General features: G+C 30.0%; 4 protein-coding genes across 4 annotated transcripts; 1 reads left to right on the plus strand and 3 right to left on the minus strand.

The window, feature by feature from the left end:
* Positions 1-226: 226 nt before the first annotated feature.
* LOC123290936 lies at positions 227-3,109 on the minus strand. The gene is made up of 4 exons (XM_044871322.1): positions 3,060-3,109; positions 1,906-2,067; positions 1,205-1,369; positions 227-534 (listed from the first exon to the last, which is right to left on the minus strand). The coding sequence occupies exons 2-4, from the start codon at positions 2,047-2,049 to the stop codon at positions 373-375; spliced, it is 471 nt and encodes a 156-aa protein (XP_044727257.1). The 5' UTR covers positions 2,050-2,067; positions 3,060-3,109; the 3' UTR covers positions 227-372.
* A 6,736-nt stretch (positions 3,110-9,845) lies between these two features.
* On the plus strand, positions 9,846-14,827 carry LOC123290633. Its single transcript, XM_044870890.1, has 5 exons — positions 9,846-9,959; positions 11,527-11,670; positions 11,736-11,825; positions 12,633-13,175; positions 14,445-14,827. The coding sequence occupies exons 1-5, from the start codon at positions 9,896-9,898 to the stop codon at positions 14,825-14,827; spliced, it is 1,224 nt and encodes a 407-aa protein (XP_044726825.1). The 5' UTR covers positions 9,846-9,895.
* A 3,103-nt stretch (positions 14,828-17,930) lies between these two features.
* Positions 17,931-19,421, minus strand: LOC123290634 (zinc finger protein 436-like; the record flags this gene model as incomplete). Its single annotated transcript, XM_044870891.1, has 4 exons — positions 19,415-19,421; positions 19,086-19,288; positions 18,539-18,833; positions 17,931-18,289 (listed from the first exon to the last, which is right to left on the minus strand). Coding segments are annotated over exons 1-4 (864 nt in total), but the record flags the coding sequence as incomplete, so codon positions are not given.
* A 1,198-nt stretch (positions 19,422-20,619) lies between these two features.
* Positions 20,620-21,316, minus strand: LOC123290938 (signal recognition particle 19 kDa protein). Its single transcript, XM_044871324.1, has 2 exons — positions 21,155-21,316; positions 20,620-21,082 (listed from the first exon to the last, which is right to left on the minus strand). Exons 1-2 carry the CDS (start codon positions 21,220-21,222, stop codon positions 20,695-20,697), a joined length of 456 nt encoding a protein of 151 aa, XP_044727259.1. The 5' UTR covers positions 21,223-21,316; the 3' UTR covers positions 20,620-20,694.
* Between the last annotated feature and the right edge of the window lie 3,758 nt (positions 21,317-25,074).

A 25,074-nucleotide genomic window follows, 5' to 3' on the forward strand; every position in this document is an offset into this window, starting at 1 on the left:
AACTCGATTTTGGCAAAACGGGGTGAAAACAATAACTTCCCTATTTTCTTAGCGGGAAGTTAAAAATTTCACGATATTTCATACACAGGTTGAATAATTTTAGTTTAAATTTCTATAATTTTAAAAGGGTATTTAGGGTATTAAAATAATTGAAACATTATTTGTAATTTTCACTGATTTACTATTAATTTTCATTACATTGAAAAGATGATTTTTTTCTGGCAACGTTACGAGAGTTTATTTCAAGACAGTTGAGATATTTGAATAATATCGCGATGTGAGATAACAATCTCTCTCAGGTGTCGACCGTTCTTCTTCATTCGTTGAGTAATCCAAAATCAAACCATCCTAAAATCATTTTTTTTCGTAACGTTACCAATTTGGACGTGTTTGTATTATATTAAAATACGTATTAAGTGTTGATAAAATTTGAACATCATTCAATACATCTATTGAGACTTTCCATTGTTCACCAGGTATATTTTCGGGTAGTTTATCTGGATCAGGTATATAATTTGTGAATGAATACACTCCCTAAAATGAAAGTTAGTTTTTTTTAATTAAATTGAAAATGTGATTCAAAATGTTGATTTTCCTAAGAAAAAGGCACAAAAAAACGTATTTCGGCAAAATAAACACGCTTTCTTGTCATAAAATTAAATTAAATTATAAAACTTTTTCTCTCTCAAAAATACTGTCTGCCATTTTAATGACGTAATATTGGTAAAAACAACAGCCGAGTATATAAATATTATATGTATAAATAAAGTTTATGGTAATATAATCTACAATTAAATGGGGGTTTAACCTCCGTTTCTCTGACATATGCCTCAACAGAGTTCACCCACATCATTATTTGTTAATCTTTATTTATTTAACTACATATATACATTTTATGATGTGGGTGGAATAGGTAACTTCGTTCTTCTCCAAGCGACGACAATGTGACCAATTCTGCACACATTAATTAAGAAGGCATTCAGTTGAAAATGGGAAAACGTTTTTTGCCATCATCTCTCGGTCTATGAGTACTTCAATAAACGAGGAGAGAAAAAACAAAATCCATAAATATTAACCTCATCGATTGTAATGAAAATTTGGTATTAAGCTTATTTCAACCTCTAGATCAAAAGTTATATATGGTGACGAGTGATGCTTTTGTCCAAGGGATGGTAACCATAGTTATTGGATTAAAAATCGTTACCTTTGCTGGTGGACATTTGTCTTTGGTATAGTTCGATGCAGCTATTATACCTGGAACGATCATCTTTTCAGTTTCAAAGGTTTCACAAAGAAATTTCTTTTCTAGGTATATAAGAGGTGATACTTGCCATCCATTTGGATATTTTTGATAGCCTTTAATATTTATCTAAAAATTTTCAAAAAACAAAAAAAATAAAAACGTGGATAATTGTGCGAACTAATTTTGTAATAACTTATATATGATAACTCTAGCAAGTTTCTTCTGTTCTGAACTTATCTTCCTTATTCTTTTTTCAAATTTCATAATTCAACACTCATGTTCAAGCTTATTATGTCTAGATTTGACGAAAAATATACTAACGGTCTAAAAATGTACCGATTAGGTAATAACACGCTCGACAAATAACTTGAACGAAAAAGTATCATAAATTTAAATAATAAGTTTATTCGGCAAACATGTTAGTTATTACAGATGCTCTGCTAATACTCTATCTATAATACTATAGTTATAATTACTATTTTTAATACATGTTCTCCTAATACGAAATTTTCTACGAAATTTGTTGTTTGTTGTTTTAAGCCACTAGTACGGGGTAGCCACGAATTGCGGTAACTACGGGAGCGGAATTCCTCTCGGGTCGAACTAGTACTTACTAATTTTAGTAAAATATACTTAATAATAAAAAAGGATATCTATCTTACTTTTAGTTTATCAGCAGAAATATCCTCACGCTTAATTTCAACCAGACCGTTAAAGCACATGTGTGTTTTATTTATTTTTGTTAATTTCATATATTTAAAACTAAAATAGGGATTGCTAGATTCCACTTCATCAAACCCTTTCATTTTTATATCGAATTGTGTCTGAAAAAAAAAAATTTGTTAATAATATACACGAAAGACGATTTTAATCGTAGAAAAATTTCGTACCAGTCGTTATTTACAATCTCATGGTAGTCAAAATCGAGCCTGGATGAGGTAATTTCGATCCAAAAATTATAAAAATCAGGTTAATTTAATGATTGGATGCAGAGTTTCTGAGATATCGCAATATTTAGATCGATTTTAGTCCGTATCTCAAAAACTATTCGACCAGTCATCAAATGCACCCGATTTTTCTACTTTTTGGGTCAAAGTTACCTTCTATACTGAGTTTTATCGAAATCGGAGAAAAAGAAAATTTCTCGATTTTTTGCAATTTTTTTAAGGGTTTGACCCTTTGAAAAAATCGAGAAAATCGCAAAAAAAATTTTATTTTGGAATTTGATGAAACTCGGTGGATGGGCTAATTTTGATTCAAAAATTATAAAAATCAGGATAATTTAATGATTGGATGCAAAGTTTCTGAGATATCGCAATATTTAGATCGATTATAGTCCGTATCTCAAAAACTATTCGACCAGTCAGCAAATGCACCCGATTTTTGTACTTTTTGGGTCAAAATTACCTAGTTATATTACTGATTATATAGAATATAAAAAGTTATTGTAAGTAGAGCAGTTTTGATCAGTTCCCAAAAATATTTTATAACTTTAATCAAAATACTTACTGTAAGAGCTTGTTGGTAAAACAAATACAGTAAAACCACAAATTACCTGTTATATTACTCATTATATAGAATATAAAAAGTTATTGTAAGTAGAGCAGTTTTGATCAGTTCCCAAAAATATTTTATAACTTTAATCAAAATACTTACTGTAAGAGCTTGTTGGTAAAACAAATACAGTAAAACCACAAATTACCTAGTTATATTACTCATTATATAGAATATAAAAAGTTATTGTAAGTAGAGCAGTTTTGATCAGTTCCCAAAAATATTCAAACTTAATTTTTATAACTTTAATCAAAATACTTACTGTAAGAGGTTGTTGGTAAAAAAAATACAGTAAAAACACATAACAGTAAAAATAACGAGACATGATGAAGACTGTGAAGACTGTGAAGATGAAGATTAAAGGGTTTTTCACTCGATTTATATGCCAATGAGATTTTACAAGAACGTGAATTGTAGTTTTCATGTTTTAAACCGGAAATGTTAATTTTTTTTAAATTCACCGGCTCTTTCTACTGTATTTACTTCCTACATTATAGAAAGAGCCAGTGTACCTCTGTATAATAAATGACAGGCTAGGCTCCAGCCCCAAAAATGGGTCAGGACGCGTCTCGCATCAGCTGCATGACCAAAATCATATTCTGACAATAATTGCATAAAACTAATTGTCTTTCCAATGAAGCCAATTTCATTGATATCTGATATCCCCATCTCTATATATTATAAATGTGAAAGTAAGGATGTTTGTTTGTTTCTTTGTTACGCTTTCACGCAAAATTACCGAATGCATTTGAATGAAACTGTACAACAATATAGCTCATACATCAGAATAACACATAAACCAAAATTTATAAAGATACTTGCAGATACCCACCCGCTTTGCTGGGCAATCTCCTTTATAAAACAAAGACTATCACGTTATAGCCCTCACTTATCCACCCTTTTGTTCACAATTTTATGGATTTTAATTTTTCGGTGGGAAACTGTTTTTGAAAATGAAGTTTTGCCCATGATACTCGTTAACATTCTAACTTTCTGTAGGTCCAATCATTAAATTAACTTGATTGTTATACTTTTTGGATCAAAATTACCCCATCCACTGAGTTTCATCAAATTCCAAAATAAAAATTTTTTTTCTCGATTTTTTCCTTTTAAAAAATTGCAAAAAATCGAAAAATTTGGTTTATCTCCGATTTTGATAAAACTCAGTATATAAGTTAATTTTGACCCAAAAAGTACAAAAATCAGGTGCATTTGATGACTGGTAGAATAGTTTTTGAGATACGGACTAAAACCGATCCAAACATTTCGATATCTCAGAAACTCCGCATTGTAACTGATCATAGATGAAATAATATTTAAAATCGGTTAAGTCGTTAATTCAAAAATGCCGAATTATCATATAAACTATCATCCCCTTTTCACCACCAAAATTACAAAGTTTCATATAATCTTTCACCCCCAATTGGACTCTCTTAAAGAATGAATTTGTATGAAAAATGTATAAAAAAAACTTTTAACAAAAAGAAAACCGATTTCAAAAGGAAAACTTTTCCAAAATATATTAAAATGCACTAAAAAGTAAAAAAATAACGATAATATAATGTAGTTAAAATTATTGTTATTTTTGGAATCGATGTCAGCCAAGCTAATGTAGAAAACTGTTCTGTCAGAGTTGTTTCCTTGGCTGACACCGACTCCAAAAATAACAATAATTTTAACTACATTATATTATCGTTATTTTTTTACTTTTTAGTGCATTTTAATATATTTTGGAAAAGTTTTCCTTTTGAAGTCGGTTTTCTTTTTGTTAAAAGTTTTTTTTATTTTGTGATTTTTAGTGATTTTGAAGTACACTCACTAACTTGTCACTAAAAAAAGAGTCATCGAAGTGATATTGAGCTATTCGTCCTCTTGTCGTGCATACTTAATGCAAATTTAAGACTTTTATGGTTTTCTTATAAATGCCGTTGTCAGAACTGTACCAAAATGAAATGGGACCAAACGGGAAGCACCAGCTTTCAAACAGATAAAGAATCATCAAAATCGGTTCACCCAGTCAAAAGTTCTGATTTAACAATAAAAATACAGTCGAATTGATAACCTCCTCCGTTTTTGTTTGAAGTCGCTTAAAGCTTTTGTCTCAAACAATGAGCTCATATATCAAGTTTTACATTTCTAACTTCAAAAATGACATAGTTTCATATAAACTTTCACTTCCTTGAAGAATAAATTTTTTGAAAATAGTAATACAGGAAACTTTTGTAGTGAACCATGCTCATATATCATTTTTTACATTTCTTCAAAATTGACCAAGTTTCATACAAACTTCCAATCATTTAACTCCTTTAAGGATTAATTTCTTGGTGCACACTTACGTAACTTAAGGAACATTTGTACAAATTTTCATTCTTCTACACACAGCGGTCTAAAAAACACCCTATTTGTACATAGAGGTCTAAATGTTTTCGACGTGACCATGATAATATTAAATTTAATATTTAAATCCTATATACTACAAACCCAAGACTTTGACTTATGTTTACTCATTTATGTCACTTTTTACATCCTGAACACGCTATACTGAAATCCAAAATTTTCACATTTATGTGAAACAGGTGTACGGAAATGAGCGTAAAACATTTGTTGAATTGTACCAAATCATTTTCAAGGATGAACTGTTTTCAGCGTTTCCAAATGTTGAATGTCTCATCAGGCTATTCCTTACAATACCGATAGCTAATAGTACAGGGGAGAGATCGTTCAGTGCATTAAAACGCGTCCAAAATTATTTACGCTCATCGATGTGTCGAGAAAAAGTTAGTGATTTAGGCTTACTGTTTATCGAAAAAGACAAGCTTGAAAAACTTGACTTTGATGATGTCATTCATCAATTTGCGACTGCGAAAAGTAGAAAAAAGTTGTAATTTAGATAGTAAATTATAAGTTAACTGTAAAATATATTGATTATGCAAAATTAACTAGTTATTCATTATTTTGAAATATTCGGGGGGGCGGGGGGTATTTTACAATGAGGGCCCCAAAAACCTGAGGTTGCTTGGGGCCCCGTCAGAGGTAAATCCGGCACTGCATATAGGTATGTACAGTGTGTCGGATTTAAAATGAAGACTTTCGTTATTTATTGGAATAACGATTTGAAATTTTACACAGTCATACAGGGTGATGGGGGTCACATTTTTTAAGATAAATAAAAGAAATTGGAACTTTAAACTAAGCCTATAGTACAAGATCCGAATTAGGGTCGACCTTCACCCATCTGTTTACCGAATGAAAGTTATTTTTTATGAAATGTAAAATATTAACAAATATTCCTGTAACGGGTTGCCTTAAAAAATATGGTCAAGACTATTTTTAATATAAATATCAAAACTTGGAAAGCTTGTAAACATTATTTTTGACCAATATTTTGTGACCAATCATATGCCACCGTATTTGTAACAAAATTATCTTTATTTAGATATGCGAGTCAATGAATTAACAGATGCACGTAATTACTATTTTCAACTTGTATATATGGGATAATAGAGAATGAAAAGATCGACAATTCAGCCGCTGCATATCTCTTATGGCTTTTACTATTGAGCTGCTACATACTTTTATGACCAAAATTCGTTAGATATGCAAGTAAGAGAAAAATTTCAAAAGATTTTACTCTTGATATTTTCACTAAAAGTAGTCTTGACCGCATTTCTTTAGGTAACCCATTACAGGGATATTTGTTAACATTTTATACTTCATAAAAAATAACATTCATTCGGTAAACAGATGGGTGAAGGTCGACCCTAATTCGGATCTTAGACTACTACTACAAATTGACATATTCGTTGTGTGCGTAGTCATGGTAGGGATAATAAAATCGATGCCAGCGCTTTAAGTGAAAAATTTTGGAGATAAAGTGGGCTGTTATGACTAATTTGCAATTCTTTACATGTTAATGATATAGAAACTGTCAAATTAAAATGATTGAAAAACACTAATTAATTAAACTTAATGCATTAAAAATTGTGAAAATAAGAAATCAAATTGTACAAATATTATTTTTCAAATGTTAATTATCGTAATTATTTATTTAAATTTGTGAAACAAGAATATTAAATTTTAAATGTAAGTTTTCAATGCAATCCACACAATTATATATGCATCCATTAATTCTATAATTAAAGTAGTGTATCGTTGTCATGGAAACGAAATTCACGCTCGGAGCGAATAGGGTTAATTCTTAATATATTGTCTAGCGTCAAAAATAGTTACTTAGAATATTTTTTTTTACCCATACCTATACCGATTTTCATGACAATATTCGCAATTTTTATTATACCATGTATATATGAAATATACATAGTATATTAAGTTTAGTCCAAAGTTTCGCCTAAAAATATTCATGCTACGAAAAAAATTTTGGTATAGGTGTTCATAGAATCACCTAATTAGTCCATTTCCGGTTTTCCGTCCGTCCGTCCGTCTGTGGACACGATAACTCAAAAACGAAAAGAGATATCAAGATTAAATTTTTACAGCGTACTCAGGACCTAAAAACTGAGGTCAAGTTCGTAAATGAGCAATATGGGTCAATTGGGTCTTGTAAACCGTTAGAGATAGAGCAAAAGTTTAAATGTAAAAAATGTTATTTATAAAAAAATAAACAACTTTTATTTGAAAAATTTTTTTGTAAACATCACTGTTTACCCACGAGGGCGCTTATTAGGTGCAAATTTTTTAGTATGGATTAATATGGGAATATCAGTGTGTGTGTAGCTATTTAAAAGTGGATATCTTTTTTATCAACGTGACGTCAAAAAACAAACGATTGCGTCATCAACACTGTCTATACATAGTATTACAACAATTAACTCAGTCAATTGTTTATTTTCACTTGTTTTTTCATTATTTTGGACTTTACACAAAGCTATTAAGTTTATTGAGAGATTTGAATACATAACACTATTGAATTATCAATTTGTCCAGTTTTTCAAAAAAAAATTAAATAAACTTTTATAACTAGTGCACTATGGAATGTAAAAAACTGTACAAACTGATAATTTAATAAAGTTATGTATTCAAATATTTCAATCAACTATTGTAATAAATTTGAGTTAAGACAAAAATAATTAAAAAATAAGTAAAATGCAAATTTTGTCATGAAAATCGATATACCAATGGGTATAAAAACACATTAAATATTAAATTAATATTAGAGTTTCAAGTCCAGATTTTGTTTAAGTATCTTAAAAAATGTCATCTATCACCCTTAAACACATTTGTGTGCAGTGATGGATTTAGGCCTAGGCCCGTGAGGCCCGGACCTAGGGCGGCAGAATTTGAAGGGCGGCAAAATTTATGAAATGCCAAAATTTTAGAATCACAAGAAAGTAAAGACAATCAATTATAAAAATTGGTTCAGAACAGTTTTTATAAAAAAATTTCGATAGAAAAAATATTATAATCCAATTCATTAATCTACTTCTCAATCTGTGTGGGTAAGATGTTAATTTTTTAATCGATCAATGATATTCTTTATCGAGTAATGTTCTTTACTTTCTGTTCTTTTAGTGAGATTAATCTCACGTGTATGAAGCTTCACGAATCTCAAGCTGATTTATCATCCGTCGTTCAGATCTATAGTTCTCTGGCTCTATTTCTTCAAGACATGCGAGACAAACAATTTTCTGAATATGAAGAAAAAGCCAAAGCATTATCTGGAGTTCACGATTATTATTGGTATGATAATCGACGCAAAAGAACCAGAAGAATTCAGCCAGATGAGTCGCGTGTGAATGAAAGAACACAAAGAATGAGAATGTGTAATATCCTATTCTAGATACTCTGAGTGTACAATTGACCAAGCGTAAAAGTGCATATGAAAAACTTTATGAAAATTTTTTTGATAATTTATCTGAAAGAGACACGAATGAATTAAAAAATCTTGCCAATAAACTAATCAGTAAGTATCCTGATGATTTGGAAGAGACGTTAGGCAATGAATGCATTCATTTACATTTTCAACTCAAAGACTCCTTGGCAAATATGGAAGATGTACGCTTTGCACAAAAAATATGCAATGTATTGCATTCACGAAATCTTCGAGATGTTTATCCGAATGTGGACATTGCTCTCCGTATTTTTTTGAGGATTCCGGCTACAAATTGTTCAGGAGAAAGATCTTTTTCTACTCTTAAACTGGTAAAAACCTATTTACGCGCAAGCATGGGCCAAGATAGACTTATTGCACTTATATAGACAGTAATCTATTGAAGCCCAACTAGTCCAAGAAATTAATTACGACGACATAATTGACGTTTTTGCACGGACCAAAGCCAGAAAAAAGAAATTTTCAAATTGATTAATATTAAAAGAAATATGAATTATTTATCTGTCTAAAGTTTATTTATATATTTATCTGTCTTGTTTATCAGTAATATTTAAAAAATTATATTTCAATAAATTAAGTTACTTTAAAATAAAAAACTGGATCAAAATTAATGAAATTCATTCTATCAAAAAAGGGCGGCGCATCGAACGGGGCCTAGGGCGGCAGCAAGCCTAAATCCGTCACTGTTTGTGTGTCACAACACGCTGTATATTAACTACTTATTTTTAATAATATGTATAATTAATGATTCAGGAACCAAATCCAATACGATTGTTAAAATTAATAAACATTAAATGAAGACTGACGATTGAAGAGGATAGGCACAGACACAGGTACAGCACGGGACGGGACATTGAATATATTTTGATTTAGTGTTGTAATAAGGTCGTTTAAACATAAATAAAGTAACATAATTTCTTATGAAATACAAAGCTTGCAATTCAATGTAGGTAGTAGGTACGTAATAATTACTTCATATAAAAACAATTAATATTAAAAATTCAATGAAACTTTTTTATTTTATTATTTTTTAATAAATAATATTTTTATTTGTTTACGGTTGCGTTGGAATGTAAACAAAACAACATGTTACATACGTTACGTTGCATTGTCAGCGATTTTTAAAGATTTTAAACATATACAAACTTATTTCTATATATAAATCGTCCAAACTATTACAATTTTTAATTATGTTAAATAGTTTATTTAAAAAATAAAATACAATTAATTAATTATCGAATCTAAGTAAAATGAGATTGAAAATATCTTTATGTGTTCTAATTACGTTATGTGGTGGTGTATATAATACTCATGGTAAGTCATTTTATATTTTTATTTATTTATACCTAAATAGAATACCGAATCAATTGTTGGAATTATAATTTTATTTTAGTCCCAAAAATATACCCCATGAGGCAAATAAAAAAGGTTTTTTTTTTCAATTTTTTTTTTTTTTTGTAACGTATTTGTTATACTCCCAGGATTATTCATCCAAAATAAAAAACAATTGAAAACAAACAATTGACTGAGTTAATTGTTGAAATACCATGCATAGTCAGGGTTGATTTCTTTATCACATAACACATACAAACATGTGACACATACATAACTGATAATCAAGTATAGTACATATTATAAAATTTCCGCCTAATTGGCGCCCTCACGGGTAAACAGTGATGTTTACGAAAAAATGTTTCAAACAATTTGTTGAATTTTTGATAAGGAACATTTTTATACCATGTATATATGAAATATACATAGTATATTAAGTTTAGTCCCAAGTTTGTAACGCTTAAAAATAATGATGCTAGGAAAAAAATTTTGTCATAGGTGTTCATAGAATCACCTAATTAGTCCATTTCCGGTTGTCCGTCCGTCCGTCCGTCTGTGGACACGATAACTCAAAAACGAAAAAAGATATCGAGCTGAAATTTTTACAGCGTACTCAGGACGTAAAAAGTGAGGTCAAGTTCGTGGTTCAAACTTTTGTTCTATCTCTAACGGTTTACAAGATGGGTACTACGGACCCAAGACCCAATTGACCTATGATGCTCATTTACGAACTTGACCTCACTTTTTACGTCCTGAGTACGCTGTAAAAATTTCAGCTCGATATCTTTTTTCGTTTTTGAGTTATCGTGTCCACAGACGGACGGACGGACGGACAACCGGAAATGGACTAATTAGGTGATTCTATGAACACCTATGACAAAATTTTTTTCCTAGCATCATTATTTTTAAGCGTTACAAACTTGGGACTAAACTTAATATACTATGTATATTTCATATATACATGATATAAAAAGAATCCATTAAGTTGAACATTTTTTTCTTGAATAAATGATTATTATCAATTTTTATTTTTGAAAGTCTCGATTAAAATAAATTATTAAGTATTTTGTACATAGTTTTTTCATTTCTAAACAAATAAGGGGGACTCTACGCTTACTTAATAGTAAAATTAAAGTTTACTAACATTTCCAACGATTAAGTAGATTCCAGCGCGAAAATTTAATATTATTGTCTCACAAATTTAAATAAATAATTATGATAATAATTATAATAACATTTGAAAAATAATATTTGTGCAATTTGATTTCTTATTTTTACAATTTTTAATGCATTAAGTTTAATTAATTAGTGTTTTACAATAATTTTAATTTGACATTTCTATTACATTAACATGTAAAGAACTGCAAATTAGTAATAACAGCCCCCTTTAACGACAAAATTTTTCACTGGAAGCGCTGGCATCGATTTTATTGTCCCTACCATGAAGGTTATAAAGAATATATAAGCTTCTAAGCTTCATGGTCCCTACCATGACTACACACACAACGAATAACAATATTTGAGTAATATATATTTCTTTTGATTACAGGTTTCGCAATAAAGGCAACCAATAAAATTACTAGCAACGAATGGCACTGTACAAATATATGTAAATCTTGCTATGGCGAACCATATTTCGATAAAATCAATGAAAAATGTTATTGTTCATTAAGAAAAGGAAACTCGATCGAAGGTAAATATTTTTTTTTTTTTAATTTTAAACATATTTCACATTAATTACCTATACTTACTTTACAGATAGAACTTGTCGTGATGCAATGAAAATGAATGCGAAACTTCACGATATACATTTAATAATAAAAGAAATTCCAGAACCATCGAACAGGGGTAATTTAATTTTACTTTAAGAATCATTTTTTAGGTAGTATGGTAGTATCGAGTGTCACACAATTAAGGATGTATGAGCATCACAACAATGTTTCATGTAAAGGCTCAAAATTTTTTATAGGTAAATTTTACTCAAAGAATATGTGGTTAAAATTTCAGCATAGGTATCCGTGCAAATTTTAAGAAAAACAACTGAAAACAAACAATTGACTGAGTTAATTGTTGAAATACCATGCATAGTCATTGTTGATTTCTTTATCACATTACACATACAAACATGTGACACATACATAACTGATAATCAAGTATAGTACATAATATAAAATTTCCGCCTAATTGGCGCCCTCACGGGTAAACAGTCATGTTTACGAAAAAATGTTTCAAACAAAAGTTGTTGGATTCTTATGAAAACAAAGTTAAATTTAAAAATTTTTCTTTTTTAAAAACTAATATTATTTAAACACACTATCATGTAAGTTACAAGCATATATTTACTTTGATTTTCGGATTTTCCGCCGGGATTATTATAGGTTTACGAAAAATATTTCAAACAAAAGTTCCTTGTTATTCTATAAAGAATGATTTTTACTTGGGTTATTATTCCCAAAATAATTGCGTTGGTGAAATATTTAACTGATTCGTTTAAATTGATTAACACCGCGGTATATTTCTATGAATTATTTTACAGAATGCAACAATTATCTTGATAATCATAAAAAAAGTATATACTCAAGCATATACAAGGTGTTTAAGCAATTAACCAACCCAGTTAGTTGTTATCTTTATTAGTTTTAAATTGTTTTTTAGTACGTCGAGAAGAACCTGAAATTGAAATAACTACACCCAAAACGGAAATAATTCAAACTACAAACAAAGCCGCCACTGAAACTCTCACTGATGCACCAGAACCAATTGTAGCTGAGGGTAATCCAGAATCAACAGCAACTACTACAATAAAACCTGCTGAAAATGCAAATCTAGTTGCTGCAACTAATACAAAGGCAAGAGCTAACTCTAATAAAAATGTCATTGAGCGAAAAGCACGGCCTCAAAAACTGATTGGAGCAACAAGAAAGTCAAGTGGTACGCAAGATAAACAAATTGATGATCTTGTAGCAGAAGCACAACAAAAAGTTGAAGAATTTGTTGTGATTCATAGACAGAATCCAAAAGAAGCCCAAAATAAGATAAAAGACATTCAAGGTACATTTAACAAGGTTGCAAGTCGTTTGAAACAGACCAATGAGCCACCCACATTACAAGAACGAATTAATCAATTTGAAGAACGTCTTGCATCACGTAAAGTAACAACAGCACCATCAACATTAATTGTAGAACCAGAGAATTTAGGTTAGTTTAATAGTTCACAATGTTCAATCTTCACAATGTTTTTATTAACTATAGTTCAAAGCATGAAGGTTATAATAAGGAGAACGATCGCTATAGAAAATATTGTCCCCGAAATATGGATAAAATAAGTGAGGCGCTGCGACCGCTAAGTAGTATCAATAAAAGCGGGCTGTTGTGCGCTAATTTGAAATGATATATCAATTTGTACATTATGCAACTAACTTCATCTACTTGTACTCATAAACAGCTAACTTCGCAGATACTACTTCTTGATGACAGCGCGGCTGGTGGCTGAAAAATGAACTAACTATAAATTCTACAAATTTTCAGGGACAGACGCGCTAATGCTTTAACACGTATCGATCGTTCTCCTTCTTTATAACCTTCATGATCTATATTGTGAATGGTGTTAAACAATTGTAAGTAACTTCAACATGTAGTTTTCGCGTCCCTTGTGCGTGCGCATCATAAAAATTCGCTCTCATAATTTAATCATAACGTGCCTAAAGAAGTATAAATTCAATAATTGCTCATGTAAAATAAATATGTATTAGTTTATGTAAAATCCATACTCGTTGATTTTATATTTTTTAATTATACTTCATACCTAAAAATTTGTTAATCTAAACATAAACCTAAAATTGGTTTTCTACGCTTTATTTCTGTAAGTTACGATGTATCACAACATCAACACAGCATCAAAGCCCTGATACCATTTGAAGGATCTTGATTTAAAATATTTGTAGTCAGAGGTGCAAAGATTTAATATAAGGATTTGAAAGAGGAGTTTCGACCACAACTGTTTTAAATTCAAGATCTTTCAAATGAAATCGTGATTTTGATTTTTCTCGATACTTCTAAGCAGATTCATCAAAATTCTACTGAAATAAGATCGTTCTACAAAATTAATTGCTCTACATTACCGGAAAGTGTCAAATAATATGAAACAAATTTTATTTTTCAATTTTCTCGAAAAGGTGAAATAAAAAAGTTCTGACAAGAGTTGTAGCAAATTCGATTTTAATAAAAAACAATGCTCTATACTTATTTTAACTAAACAATGCTCTATACGTATATCCAATAGAGGGTAAGAAGATATTCTCAAAAAACTCTTTTTGGCGTCCTTTCATCCCACGTAAAACTTTTATGAATTGATTTTATACAGGTTTAGAGAACACCAAAGGTTTTATTTTAAAAAATCCAGTTTTTCGACAGTTTTTTTTGAAATTGAGGGTCCATAAAAAATTGAATTATTATTTTTATTAGTAGGTGAAACAAATCCTGAAGAAAATGCAAACAATGCAATAGTTGGAAGTCGAAGACATCCAAGTCATAGGCAAAGAATTCCATTATCACGACGTATTACAACACACAATGAGGAACATTTAAGGCCACGATTATCTCATAATGAAAATGAAGAAAACACACGTGCGAGAATCAGATTAGGACGTTTACGACTTCGAGATCGTCTAGGTGCTAAAAATCCAACTGAAACAACAACACAAATTAATGAAGAAATGGGAAATGATTTGAATAATGAAATAACAAGTGCCAAAAATACTGAAACAATAAATGAGACAAAAACAGATGAATTATTAACAAATGCAAATGTGGAAAATGTAGAAACAAATCCTATTAATAACGAAATATAATTGAGGAAACAAGTTGTTTTCTAAAAATTGTATTTATTTTTTGAAATATATTTTCTAAGAAAATATTTTAGTTGTAAGGAAATTTTGTATAAATTGTAAAAATAAATGTTGAAAAAATTTATTTTCTCTTTAGTTTTAATTTTAATTTTTTAACTTATCAGTGTAAACGTAGTATTTTAGGTGCACCATATTAATAACTAATGAGCGAGGTGCCCGTGACAGAAAACTGCACTTACATGGCTTTCGAAATTTTGCGTATAAATCAATACTATTTAACGATAGGTATAAATCGACATAGGTCTGCCTTATCCGGCAGAAATATTTTTTATATTTTATTACACTCCCTTATGGGAAAAAGAAACTGTTATTAAGTCTGAATAACACTTCTCAAAGTTTTACTTTCTCTTAAAAACTCTGAAAAAGTCTTATAATGTCGAAATTATTCTTAATAAGACGTAATAAGTCGGAATAATTCCAAGAATTGAGACTCTGCCAGAAGAGTTATTCAGAATTAATTTCATTTATACTAAAACAAGTGAAAACAGACAATTGACTGAGTTAATTGTTGAAATACCATGCATTATCAGTGTTGATTTCTTTATCACATTACACATACAAACATGTGACACATACATAAATGATAATCAAGTATAGTACATATTATAAAATTTCCGCCTAATTGGCGCCCTCACGGGTAAACAGTGATGTTAACGAAAAAATGTTTCAAACAATTTGTTGAATTTTTGATAAGGAACATTTTTTACATACGTACTTTTGTTCTATCTCGGTTTACAAGATGGGTCCTACGGACCCAAGACCCAATTGACCTATGATGCTCATTTACGAACTTGACCTCACTTTTTACGTCCTGAGTACGCTGTAAAAATTTCAGCTCGATATCTTTTTTCGTTTTTGAGTTATCATGTCCACAGACGGACGGACGGACGGACGGACAACCGGAAATGGACTAATTAGGTGATTTTATGAACACCTATGACAAAATTTTTTTCCTAGCATCATTATTTTTAAGCGTTACAAACTTGGGACTAAACTTAATATACTATGTATATTTCATATATGCATGGTATAAAAAATTTTTAATTCTAAATTGTTTTTGGTCCGTTTTTTTTTTAATGCAGATTTTTTTTTTTTTTTTCAAAGTTTTCTCATTATATTTACATTTTTTTATGGGGGGGAGTAGATGTAACGGACACATCTTTCCGTTGGCTATTAATTATTCAAGTAATTAATAGGATGAGGAAGGCTGTGACGTTGCATTTACCATAACAACATAATTTGTATAAACATCCATTCGATTAATAAATTCTAAACTTTGTAGTATGATTTATTATTTGCGCGTCAATATAAATTCTACAAATTTTCAGGGACAGGTGCGCTAATGCTTTGGTACATAGCGATCGTTCTCCTTCTTTATAACCTTCATGATTCCAGTAGTGAATTTTCAAAGGTCTTTATTCATTATATAGTATTTCTATTGGTCGAAATTTCAAAAAACATGGCTGCTTTAAAATAAAATTATAAATGAGTAAGATATATAGATATTATGTTGAACCAAAAGAGACAAGTATATTAGTAATATCAATACTGCCAACCCACCGACATTAAAACTAAATATACCAACCTAACATTATAAATGAATTTTGTATCACATTCTCATTGATAAAAATTCTTATGAAATTTTTTTTATCTGACAATGAGATATTCGCTCCGTGCGTGAGTTTCGTTTCCATAATTGTATGGATTGCATTTAAGGCTTACATTGAAAATTTAATATTATTGTCTCACAAATTTAAATAAATAATTATGATAATTTACATTTGAAAAATAATATTTGTGCAATTTGATTTCTTATTTTCACAATTTTTAATGCATTAAGTTTAATTAATTCGTGTTTTACAATAATTTTAATTTGACATTTCTATAACATTAACATGTAAAGAACTGCAAATTAGTAATAACATCCCCCTTTAACGCCAAAATTTTTCACTGGAAGCGCTGGCATCGATTATATTGTCCCTACCATGACTACGCACACAACGAATAGACGATTCTGATGTTATAACCAACCGCATTTATGACACTCACTCATGATAATCAGAATAGAACTATTACTTCCCATAAACTCAGAGAGCTGTAATTTGGTACAAAGATAGGGTTTAATGGCCACATAAAGGGCAAACTATAAAAACTAGGATAATCGAAGATCTGGAGTACATGGTGACCCTGATTAGAAAACACAAGAGCCCAACCAAACTATTAGAGATCGACATACTGCCTTTACAAAGGCGTAAATATGGAACCCTCCGGATATAAAGCACGTAGGCGTAAATACCTATAAAAATTGTTGCTTCTGTACAAGAATCGGAAAATCGTGCCAAGTCTAAGGTTCCTTACTACTATTCTGATTTCTTTATTATTTAGTTAATGTTGTGTGACTGAGCCGTTGAAGGTTACACAAGGGTACAAAACTTGGCTCGCTTATACATAAGTATTATTGAAATACTAAGCTTTATCAAGCCTACAATTGACTGCTTATTGAATCCAAGTGGCAATTTTCCATCGTTAATGGTTAGCGGTTCTGGCGACAGATTGGTGCAATGGTGTCATGGAGTACCTGGTTTTGTATCCTTGTGTACCCTTCAACGGCCAATTCACACAACATTAACTATAATAATAAAGAAATCGCAGTAAGGAACCTTAGACTTGGCACGACTTCGTCTAGATTTCATTACTTTTTAGAGATATACAAGCAGCTCCATCGAGACTTGGCTAGTTTTTAACAGAATGTTTTTGGTGGAATAAATTTTATTTATATTATGTAATAGGAGAACATGATTTTAAAGGAGAACATGATTTTTTTTTCCACCCCCTTACAGAGTACTAAATAGTTAATTAATCGATAATATTGTTCTGAAAGAAAAATTAGGATAGGAAAATTAAAAAAATAAAACAAAATTTAAAATATCTAACGATTTTTATTTATTCATGGAAAAGGTTTTTCACCAGTATGAATTCGTTTATGTTGAATTAAATTACTGGTCTGTGCAAATGTTTTATCACAAATGTCACATGAAAAAGGTTTTTCACCTGTATGAATTCGTTTATGTTGAATTAAACCAGAATCCCGCGCAAATGTTTTATCACACATGTCACATGAAAAAGGTTTTTCACCTGTATGAGTTCGTTTATGTCGAATTAAATGATAATTATGCGTAAATGTTTTATCACACAGTTCACATGAAAATGGTTTTTCCCCAGTATGAATTCGTTTATGTTGAATTAAATGACTGGCCTGAGTAAATGTTTTATCACACATGTCACATGAAAATGGTTTTTCCCCAGTATGAATTCGTTTATGTTGAATTAAATTACAGGTCTGTGAAAATGTTTTATCACACATGTCACATGAAAAAGGTTTTTCCTTGGTATGAATTCGTTCATGTCGAATTAAAACATATTTTTGTGTATAAGCTTTGTTACAAATTGCACAGGAAAAAGGTTTTTCCCCAGTATGAATTCGTTCATGACGAATTAAATCATGTTTTTGAATAAAAGCTTTATCACAATTTCCACATGGGAAAGGTTTTTCTACACTATGAGTCCGTCTATGCATAATTAAACAGCTTTGTTGAGCAAATTTTTTATCACAATCTTGACAGGATAGTTTTTCACCGCTATGTAATCTTTTATGTTGTTTTAAACTGCTTCGCATAGAAAACGTTTTATCACAAACTTCACATGCAAAAGGTTTTTCACCTGTATGAGTTCGTTTATGTTGAACTAAGTTGCCTTTACATTTAAATGTTTTATCACACAGTTCACAGGAAAATGGTTTTTCCCCAGTATGAATTCGTTTATGTTGAATTAAATGACTTTTCTGAGTAAATGTTTTATCACACATGTCACATGAAAATGGTTTTTCCCCAGTATGAATTCGTTTATGTTGAATTAAATTACAGGTCTGTGAAAATGTTTTATCACACATGTCACATGAAAAAGATTTTTCCTTGGTATGAATTCGTTCATGTCGAATTAAAACATATTTTTGTGTATAAGCTTTGTTACAAATTGCACAGGAAAAAGGTTTTTCCCCAGTATGAATTCGTTCATGCCGAATTAAGTCGATTTTATTATTAAATGATTTATCACACACTTCACATGAAAAACGTTTTTTATCAGTATGAGTTCGTTTATGGCTAGTTAAATGGTGTTTTTTATTAAAAGTTTTATCACACACTTCACATGTTAAAGATGTTTCTTCATTTTCAATATTATGAAATTCTAAATCATTTCCATCAAATATTTCATCTTTAATAATTAATTCAGTATTTAATTGTTGTTCAAGTTTAATTCGTTCATTCTCCATTTTAATATCAGTTTCTTCAAGTATTCCCTCTTCTTTAATTCCTTCATGTCCACCTTTGAATGGTTCTTTATAATCTATTGAATCACTTTCACTCACATCAAATATTTCATTTTTAATAATCACTTCTGTATTTAATTTGTTTCTATTTATTTGTTCTTCACTGATAAATAAATCAGTATTTTCGTTTTGAAATGACTTACTCGCCATTTTGTTTATATTAATAGAAGATTCTTAGATGTAACCGAAGGTTATAATTTATTACATAAATAGTCAACTCTACTGAACATCAAATGTTGTCCAAAAAGCCCCTTGGAGAAAAGCACTTAAAGTGAACTAATTTAAAAAAAAAGGCGGGGAAGGCGGTACTATTTGAATTATTTCTATTCATAATTTTTTTAATTTTAATTAGTCTTCTAATAAAATAAAGTGATATTCTTTAAATAAAATAACAAGTGTTAGTAAAATAATAATTTATTGCAATATTTGAAATAAAATAGCATTTATTTTAATATTAACAATTATTTACTAGGTACTTTGATGTAAGTTAAATGCAATTTCTAACCATTTTCGTTCGTTAATAGTCAATAATAATCACAAATTAACACGACCGAAAGGTAATCAACACGATTAACAAAACCCAATACTAAAACAAGTGAAAACAAACAATTGACTGAGTTAATTGTTGGAATACCATGCATAGTCAGTGTTGATTTCTTTATCACATTACACATACAAACATGTGACACATACATAACTAATAAAGTATAGTACATATTATGTAAATGACTTTATAGGTTTCTGCATTACCGACCGACATTTAGTGTATAGTTTGTACACATATTATAAAATTTTCGCCTAATTGGCGCCCTCACGGGTAAACAGTGATGTTTACGAAAAAATGTTTTAAACAAAAGTTGTTTAATTTTTGATAAGGAACATTTTTTACATTTAAACTTTTGTTCTATCTCTAACGGTTTATAAGATGGGTCCTACGGACCCAAGACCCAATTGACCTATGATGCTCATTTACGAACTTGACCTCACTTTTTACGTACTGAGTCCGCTGTAAAAATTTCAGCTCGATTTCTTTTTTCGTTTTTGAGTTATCGTGTCCACAGACGGACGGACGGACGGACGGACAACCGGAAATGGACTAATTAGGTGATTCTATGAACACCTATGACAAAATTGTTTTCCTAGCATCATTATTTTTAAGCGTTACAAACTTGGGCCTAAACTTAATATACTATGTATATTTCATATATGCATGGTATAATAAGGGGAGTATTATAATCTAAAAAACAAAACGTGTATTCATTGGATTATTTTAATGATAAGTTCTTTTAAAGGAATAAAATCAACACAATATTTGATGGAAATATATATATATATATAACGATTAAAATACATACATGTAATATTAACGAAAAATTATTGTGTGCACTACACATCAAATGTAATTTAATAAAAAATTCTTAACTTATCGTCGTCCTTTTCCTTTCTTTTTTCCACCACCAGTACCACCCTGCCCTCCGCTATGACCATCTTGTTTCGGTTGTCTGGTTTTCAATTTCGGTATCATTTTACTAACATGAAACATAACATCTTCACGAGTCGTAAAATTTTCTAATAACGGTTCACCATCATCATTTTTAATTTGGACACGAATACGTCCTCGAAATTGTATTTCTTTACTACGTTCGCGACTGTACAACTTATTTTCACTAATCACATTTAATCCAGCTGCTACGCATACGTCACGAATTTCTTGAAATGATGGATTATCCACACATTTATCTTTTGGTATTTTACGTCCCTGCGCTAAAGTTTTCTTACTATTTATGTATGCTGGATAAATACAAATCCATCTGTTAACAAAAAAAATGGTAATTATAATAGGTTAGATTTTCCATATTTTTTGTTACAATCGTAAATCTTACCTTTCTTTTTCGCTATGTTTTTTATTTGGATTCCATGATCCAACTTGTACAACCGGTTCTCTGGACATTCTTTCAATAATTTTTCAATTTTGTATTCAAATGATATTTTCTTTTATCACAAAACGTCACACAAATTTCTCCACAACCATAGATGATAATATCTTGTATCTTATGTTACTGTTAAATACATGAAGGTTATAAAGAAGGAGAACGATCGCTATGTACTAATGCATTAGCGCACCTGTCCCTGAAAATTTGTAGAATTTATAGTTTATTTTCAGCCACCAGCCGTGCTGTCGTCGGTAAGTAGTATATTAGCGCTCAACATTTAATGAGACAACTTAGCGATCCCAGTACCTCACTTATTTTGTCCATATTTTGGGGACAATATTTTCTATTGCGATCGTTCTCCTTCTTTATAACCTTCATGGTTAAATATGAAAAATAAAGAATATATTGGGTGCATTCAAAAGGCGAACTTTTTAACTATATTAACTATCTATTTATTCGAATGTCATGCCACTTGTTGTTAATCTTGAATATTTTGATAATCGTGTTTAGTTCCGCTTTTAAAATTAGAGAAAATAGAAATGCAATGTTTCACGTTTTATAATTTTTATTTACTAAGTAAGAAATTTTTTATTACATCTAGTTACATCTGAGATAAGGTGCGTTCAAACAAAAAATATTCACATGTTCAATAATTAATTTTTCTAAATGTTGTAAAAGCTAACAGTATAGCATAATAATATTTGCTTTATACTTTTGAACTTCAATTTGAACACCTTATTAATTTTCAAAAAAGATTTTTCATAATTTTAGACATTTATGTGCATTTTTTTAGTCATAAATTTGAGTTGTGTCCAAAGATTATAAAATTATTACATAAAAAAAGAAGATAGGCAACTCTACTGACCATGAAGGTTATAAAGAAGGAGAACGATCGCAATAGAAAATATTGTCACCAAAATATGGAAAAAATAAGTGAGGCGCTGGGAGTGGGATCGCTAAGTTGTATCATTAAATGCGGGCTGTTGTGCGCTAATATACTACTTATCGACGACAGCGCGGCTGGTGGCTGAAAATGAACTATAAATTCTACAAATTTTCAGGGACAGGTCCTCTAATGCTTTAGCACGTAGCGATCGTTCTCATTCTTTATAACCTTCATGCTACTGACCATGAAATGTTGCCCAAAAAGCTACCCCTTGCGAGTAACACTTTAAGTGCACTTTTTTTTTTTTTAATTTTAATTTTATTTGAATTATTTTTATTAAGTCTATTTCTATATTAAATCACAAGTATTAATAAAATATTGATTTATTACAATATTTAAAATAAATTACCATAAATTTTATATTAACATATTTTAAATAATTATTTACAAGTTTGGTGTAAGTTCATGATTAAAAAAGTGATAATTCCAGAGAGATTGAATTTATTTTAGGTTTTGAGAAACAAGTAGCTAGGAACTTTAACGTAGCTGAGAAATGTCGCACAATGCAAAATCTCACCATTTTTAACTTTTTAGTTGGCAGAGTTGCATCTCCCAGTTATCTGAAAATGGTAAGTACACATATGCCATCTGGTAGTCAAAATTGGAAATACTCATAAAGGGTCAGCTTGCTGTTCTAATTAGTACGAATTATTATCGCCAATTAGTGGAGCTGCAACTCCTAGTTATCATTCTATTATTTTTCGTGACTCCAAAACACTAAGCTGACCTCTACTAATAAAATGAGGAATTTTCAAAATTGATTTGAACTTAGTCCAACTTTTATCCAAAATTTTCCTGGCGCTCGTACATCCTTAATTGGAACTTTTTTACAGGTCACTTTATAGACACATAATATTATACAAATGTACGGCTATCGCCATAATTATAATTGTTAATTGTGATATCTAATAACGTAAGAATTATGTAAACCTTGTAAGGAAAAATCATATTTAAATAAGATATTTGACATTGATGTGACGTCACTGTGATATCATTGTTAAATCATTTTAATGTCAATTAGGTCATATAGATGTAAATTTTACGTCATATATGTTACGTAAAAATCTTACGTCAGGAAGTGGGAAATAATGAGTCAAACCTGACTCATACATGACTTATATCTTACGTAAATAGGCCTTTTCATCATGTCATAAGCGCAAGTGCAGAGTTTATTTTTTCGTACTGACAGCAATAAGAAGGACTAAGATACAAGATATTTGTTATTCATTTTATCACATTGGTTATAAATCATTTAGTACGAAACAAATGTGAATAGTGATTTGAAAATGAAAAGCCCTATTATGACATTGCGTGATTCAATTTGACGTCATTCTGAATTAATTTAGTATGAAAGTTACAGCCTTTTACAACACATCTATTATTATTTTGTAGACAAAATTTTTAATAAATATCGTTTATCTCGAAAACCTTAACGATTAAGAGGGGTCACTTTATTACAAAAGATACTCAGAATTATTGATTTAAGCGAGTTATGTAAAAATAAATAGGGCATTCCATTTGAAATAATGCTTTTAGGGTCAACTGCTAGTATGACCGGAATTGCAGTCGCAAATCTGAAAATATTTTAGGTAGATTTATCCCAAGCAGTTATGATGGAATACCAATTTTCAGATTTCTATTATGGCCGGTTCTTTAGCAACTTCTAATGGACGATCACCGTGAGCACCCTGTATATATATATACATGACGTCGCCATATATTTAATGTAAACGAATTATTGAGTACATTAAGGACCATAATTTTGAAAATACTTGTTTTAGGAGATTGAAATTGATGTTTAAAAATCAATGGCAGATAGTTAATATGTATATTTATTTATATTTCAAATAAAAATGTTCACATAACAGTATATTACAATATTGATTAAAATAGTACCTACTTATTTACATAATTGTATCTGTCCATATTTCTTAATACATGTCCATCTACCATATTTCTAATTTCTATTTCTAATATTACATGTTCAAAACTATAAACCTCGTATAACTTCGTTAGCCCATTCGTCAAGTGAACATCAAATGATCTGAAATGTGTATCTTTAACAGGAAATTGGGCCTCTAAAATTACTTGTTTTTAGCTTTTTGATCCCGGAAACTACAAAATATGCTTTTTTAAGAAATATCGCAAGCTAGATTTGTTTAAAAGATTTTTGTTTATGTCTTTTTCTATTCACAAAGTTAGACAATATAAGTCTCTTTGAGAGTGGATTCAAAATAAGCACAGAAAATTCAGCCTTTTGTCAAACAAAAAATACTTAAAAACGGAATCTTTCTGTTATAGTCCACTCATATTGGATGAAATATCGCTAACTTTCAGAAATTTTAGTCGGATAAAGGAATACATAAAATAGTCATTCTTAGCAGCTCCGATTTTGATGAGTTTTTTTTTTTTTTTTTTAATGTACAATTTCTGATCGATCTCTATATTTTTTTTTTTAATCTTATGAATTTTCGGGAAAATCTGTATTTATTTTAATACTAGCATGATATCCGTCTGCTTTGCTGGGTTTAAAAGTAAAGACCTCGAGTTATAGCAATCATCTTCCTTGCTCTCACTTGTTCCCATTCTATAACACTCGAAATAGGGATAGGGATTATTTTTTTAGGGATTTATTTATGTTAATCGATTTGTCTTAATCCTGCAAATGCCACTAAATATATTGTAGTAATGAAAATTTATTATGGCGACAATCAGACGCCTTATTGCGAAAAAGTAAAAAAATGTAAGTTGGCGAAGTATATTAAGTTGGGTATCATTGAATAGGTATTTTAAATCCTAACTAAAAATGTATACAAATTCAATTTCAAAAAGCCCAACTGCGTTAAATAACACAAAAACACACACAAAAAAAACAAGTTCAGTAGTTGAACATTAGAGATCCATTAAAATCTAGACCGGCTGA

Source organism: Chrysoperla carnea, chromosome 1, assembly GCF_905475395.1.
Source record: "Chrysoperla carnea chromosome 1, inChrCarn1.1, whole genome shotgun sequence".
NCBI lineage: Eukaryota > Metazoa > Arthropoda > Insecta > Neuroptera > Chrysopidae > Chrysoperla > Chrysoperla carnea.

Bases quoted from the DNA above. Each gene is read 5' to 3' on its own strand.
- LOC123290633 (XM_044870890.1), top strand. From the start codon at position 9,896: ATGAGATTGAAAATATCTTTATGTGTTCTAATTACGTTATGTGGTGGT. The intron at 9,960-11,526 runs GTAAGTCATTTT...TTTTGATTACAG, and splicing joins TGGTGTATATAATACTCATG to GTTTCGCAATAAAGGCAACC. The intron at 11,826-12,632 runs GTAATTTAATTT...ATTGTTTTTTAG, and splicing joins TCCAGAACCATCGAACAGGG to TACGTCGAGAAGAACCTGAA.
- LOC123290938 (XM_044871324.1), bottom strand. From the start codon at position 21,222: ATGTCCAGAGAACCGGTTGTACAAGTTGGATCATGGAATCCAAATAAA. The intron at 21,083-21,154 runs GTAAGATTTACG...TTTTGTTAACAG, and splicing joins AAACATAGCGAAAAAGAAAG to ATGGATTTGTATTTATCCAG.
- LOC123290936 (XM_044871322.1), bottom strand. From the start codon at position 2,049: ATGAAAGGGTTTGATGAAGTGGAATCTAGCAATCCCTATTTTAGTTTT. The intron at 1,370-1,905 runs GTAAGATAGATA...GAAAATTTTTAG, and splicing joins TTTCTGCTGATAAACTAAAA to ATAAATATTAAAGGCTATCA. The intron at 535-1,204 runs GTAACGATTTTT...CTTTCATTTTAG, and splicing joins ACAAATGTCCACCAGCAAAG to GGAGTGTATTCATTCACAAA.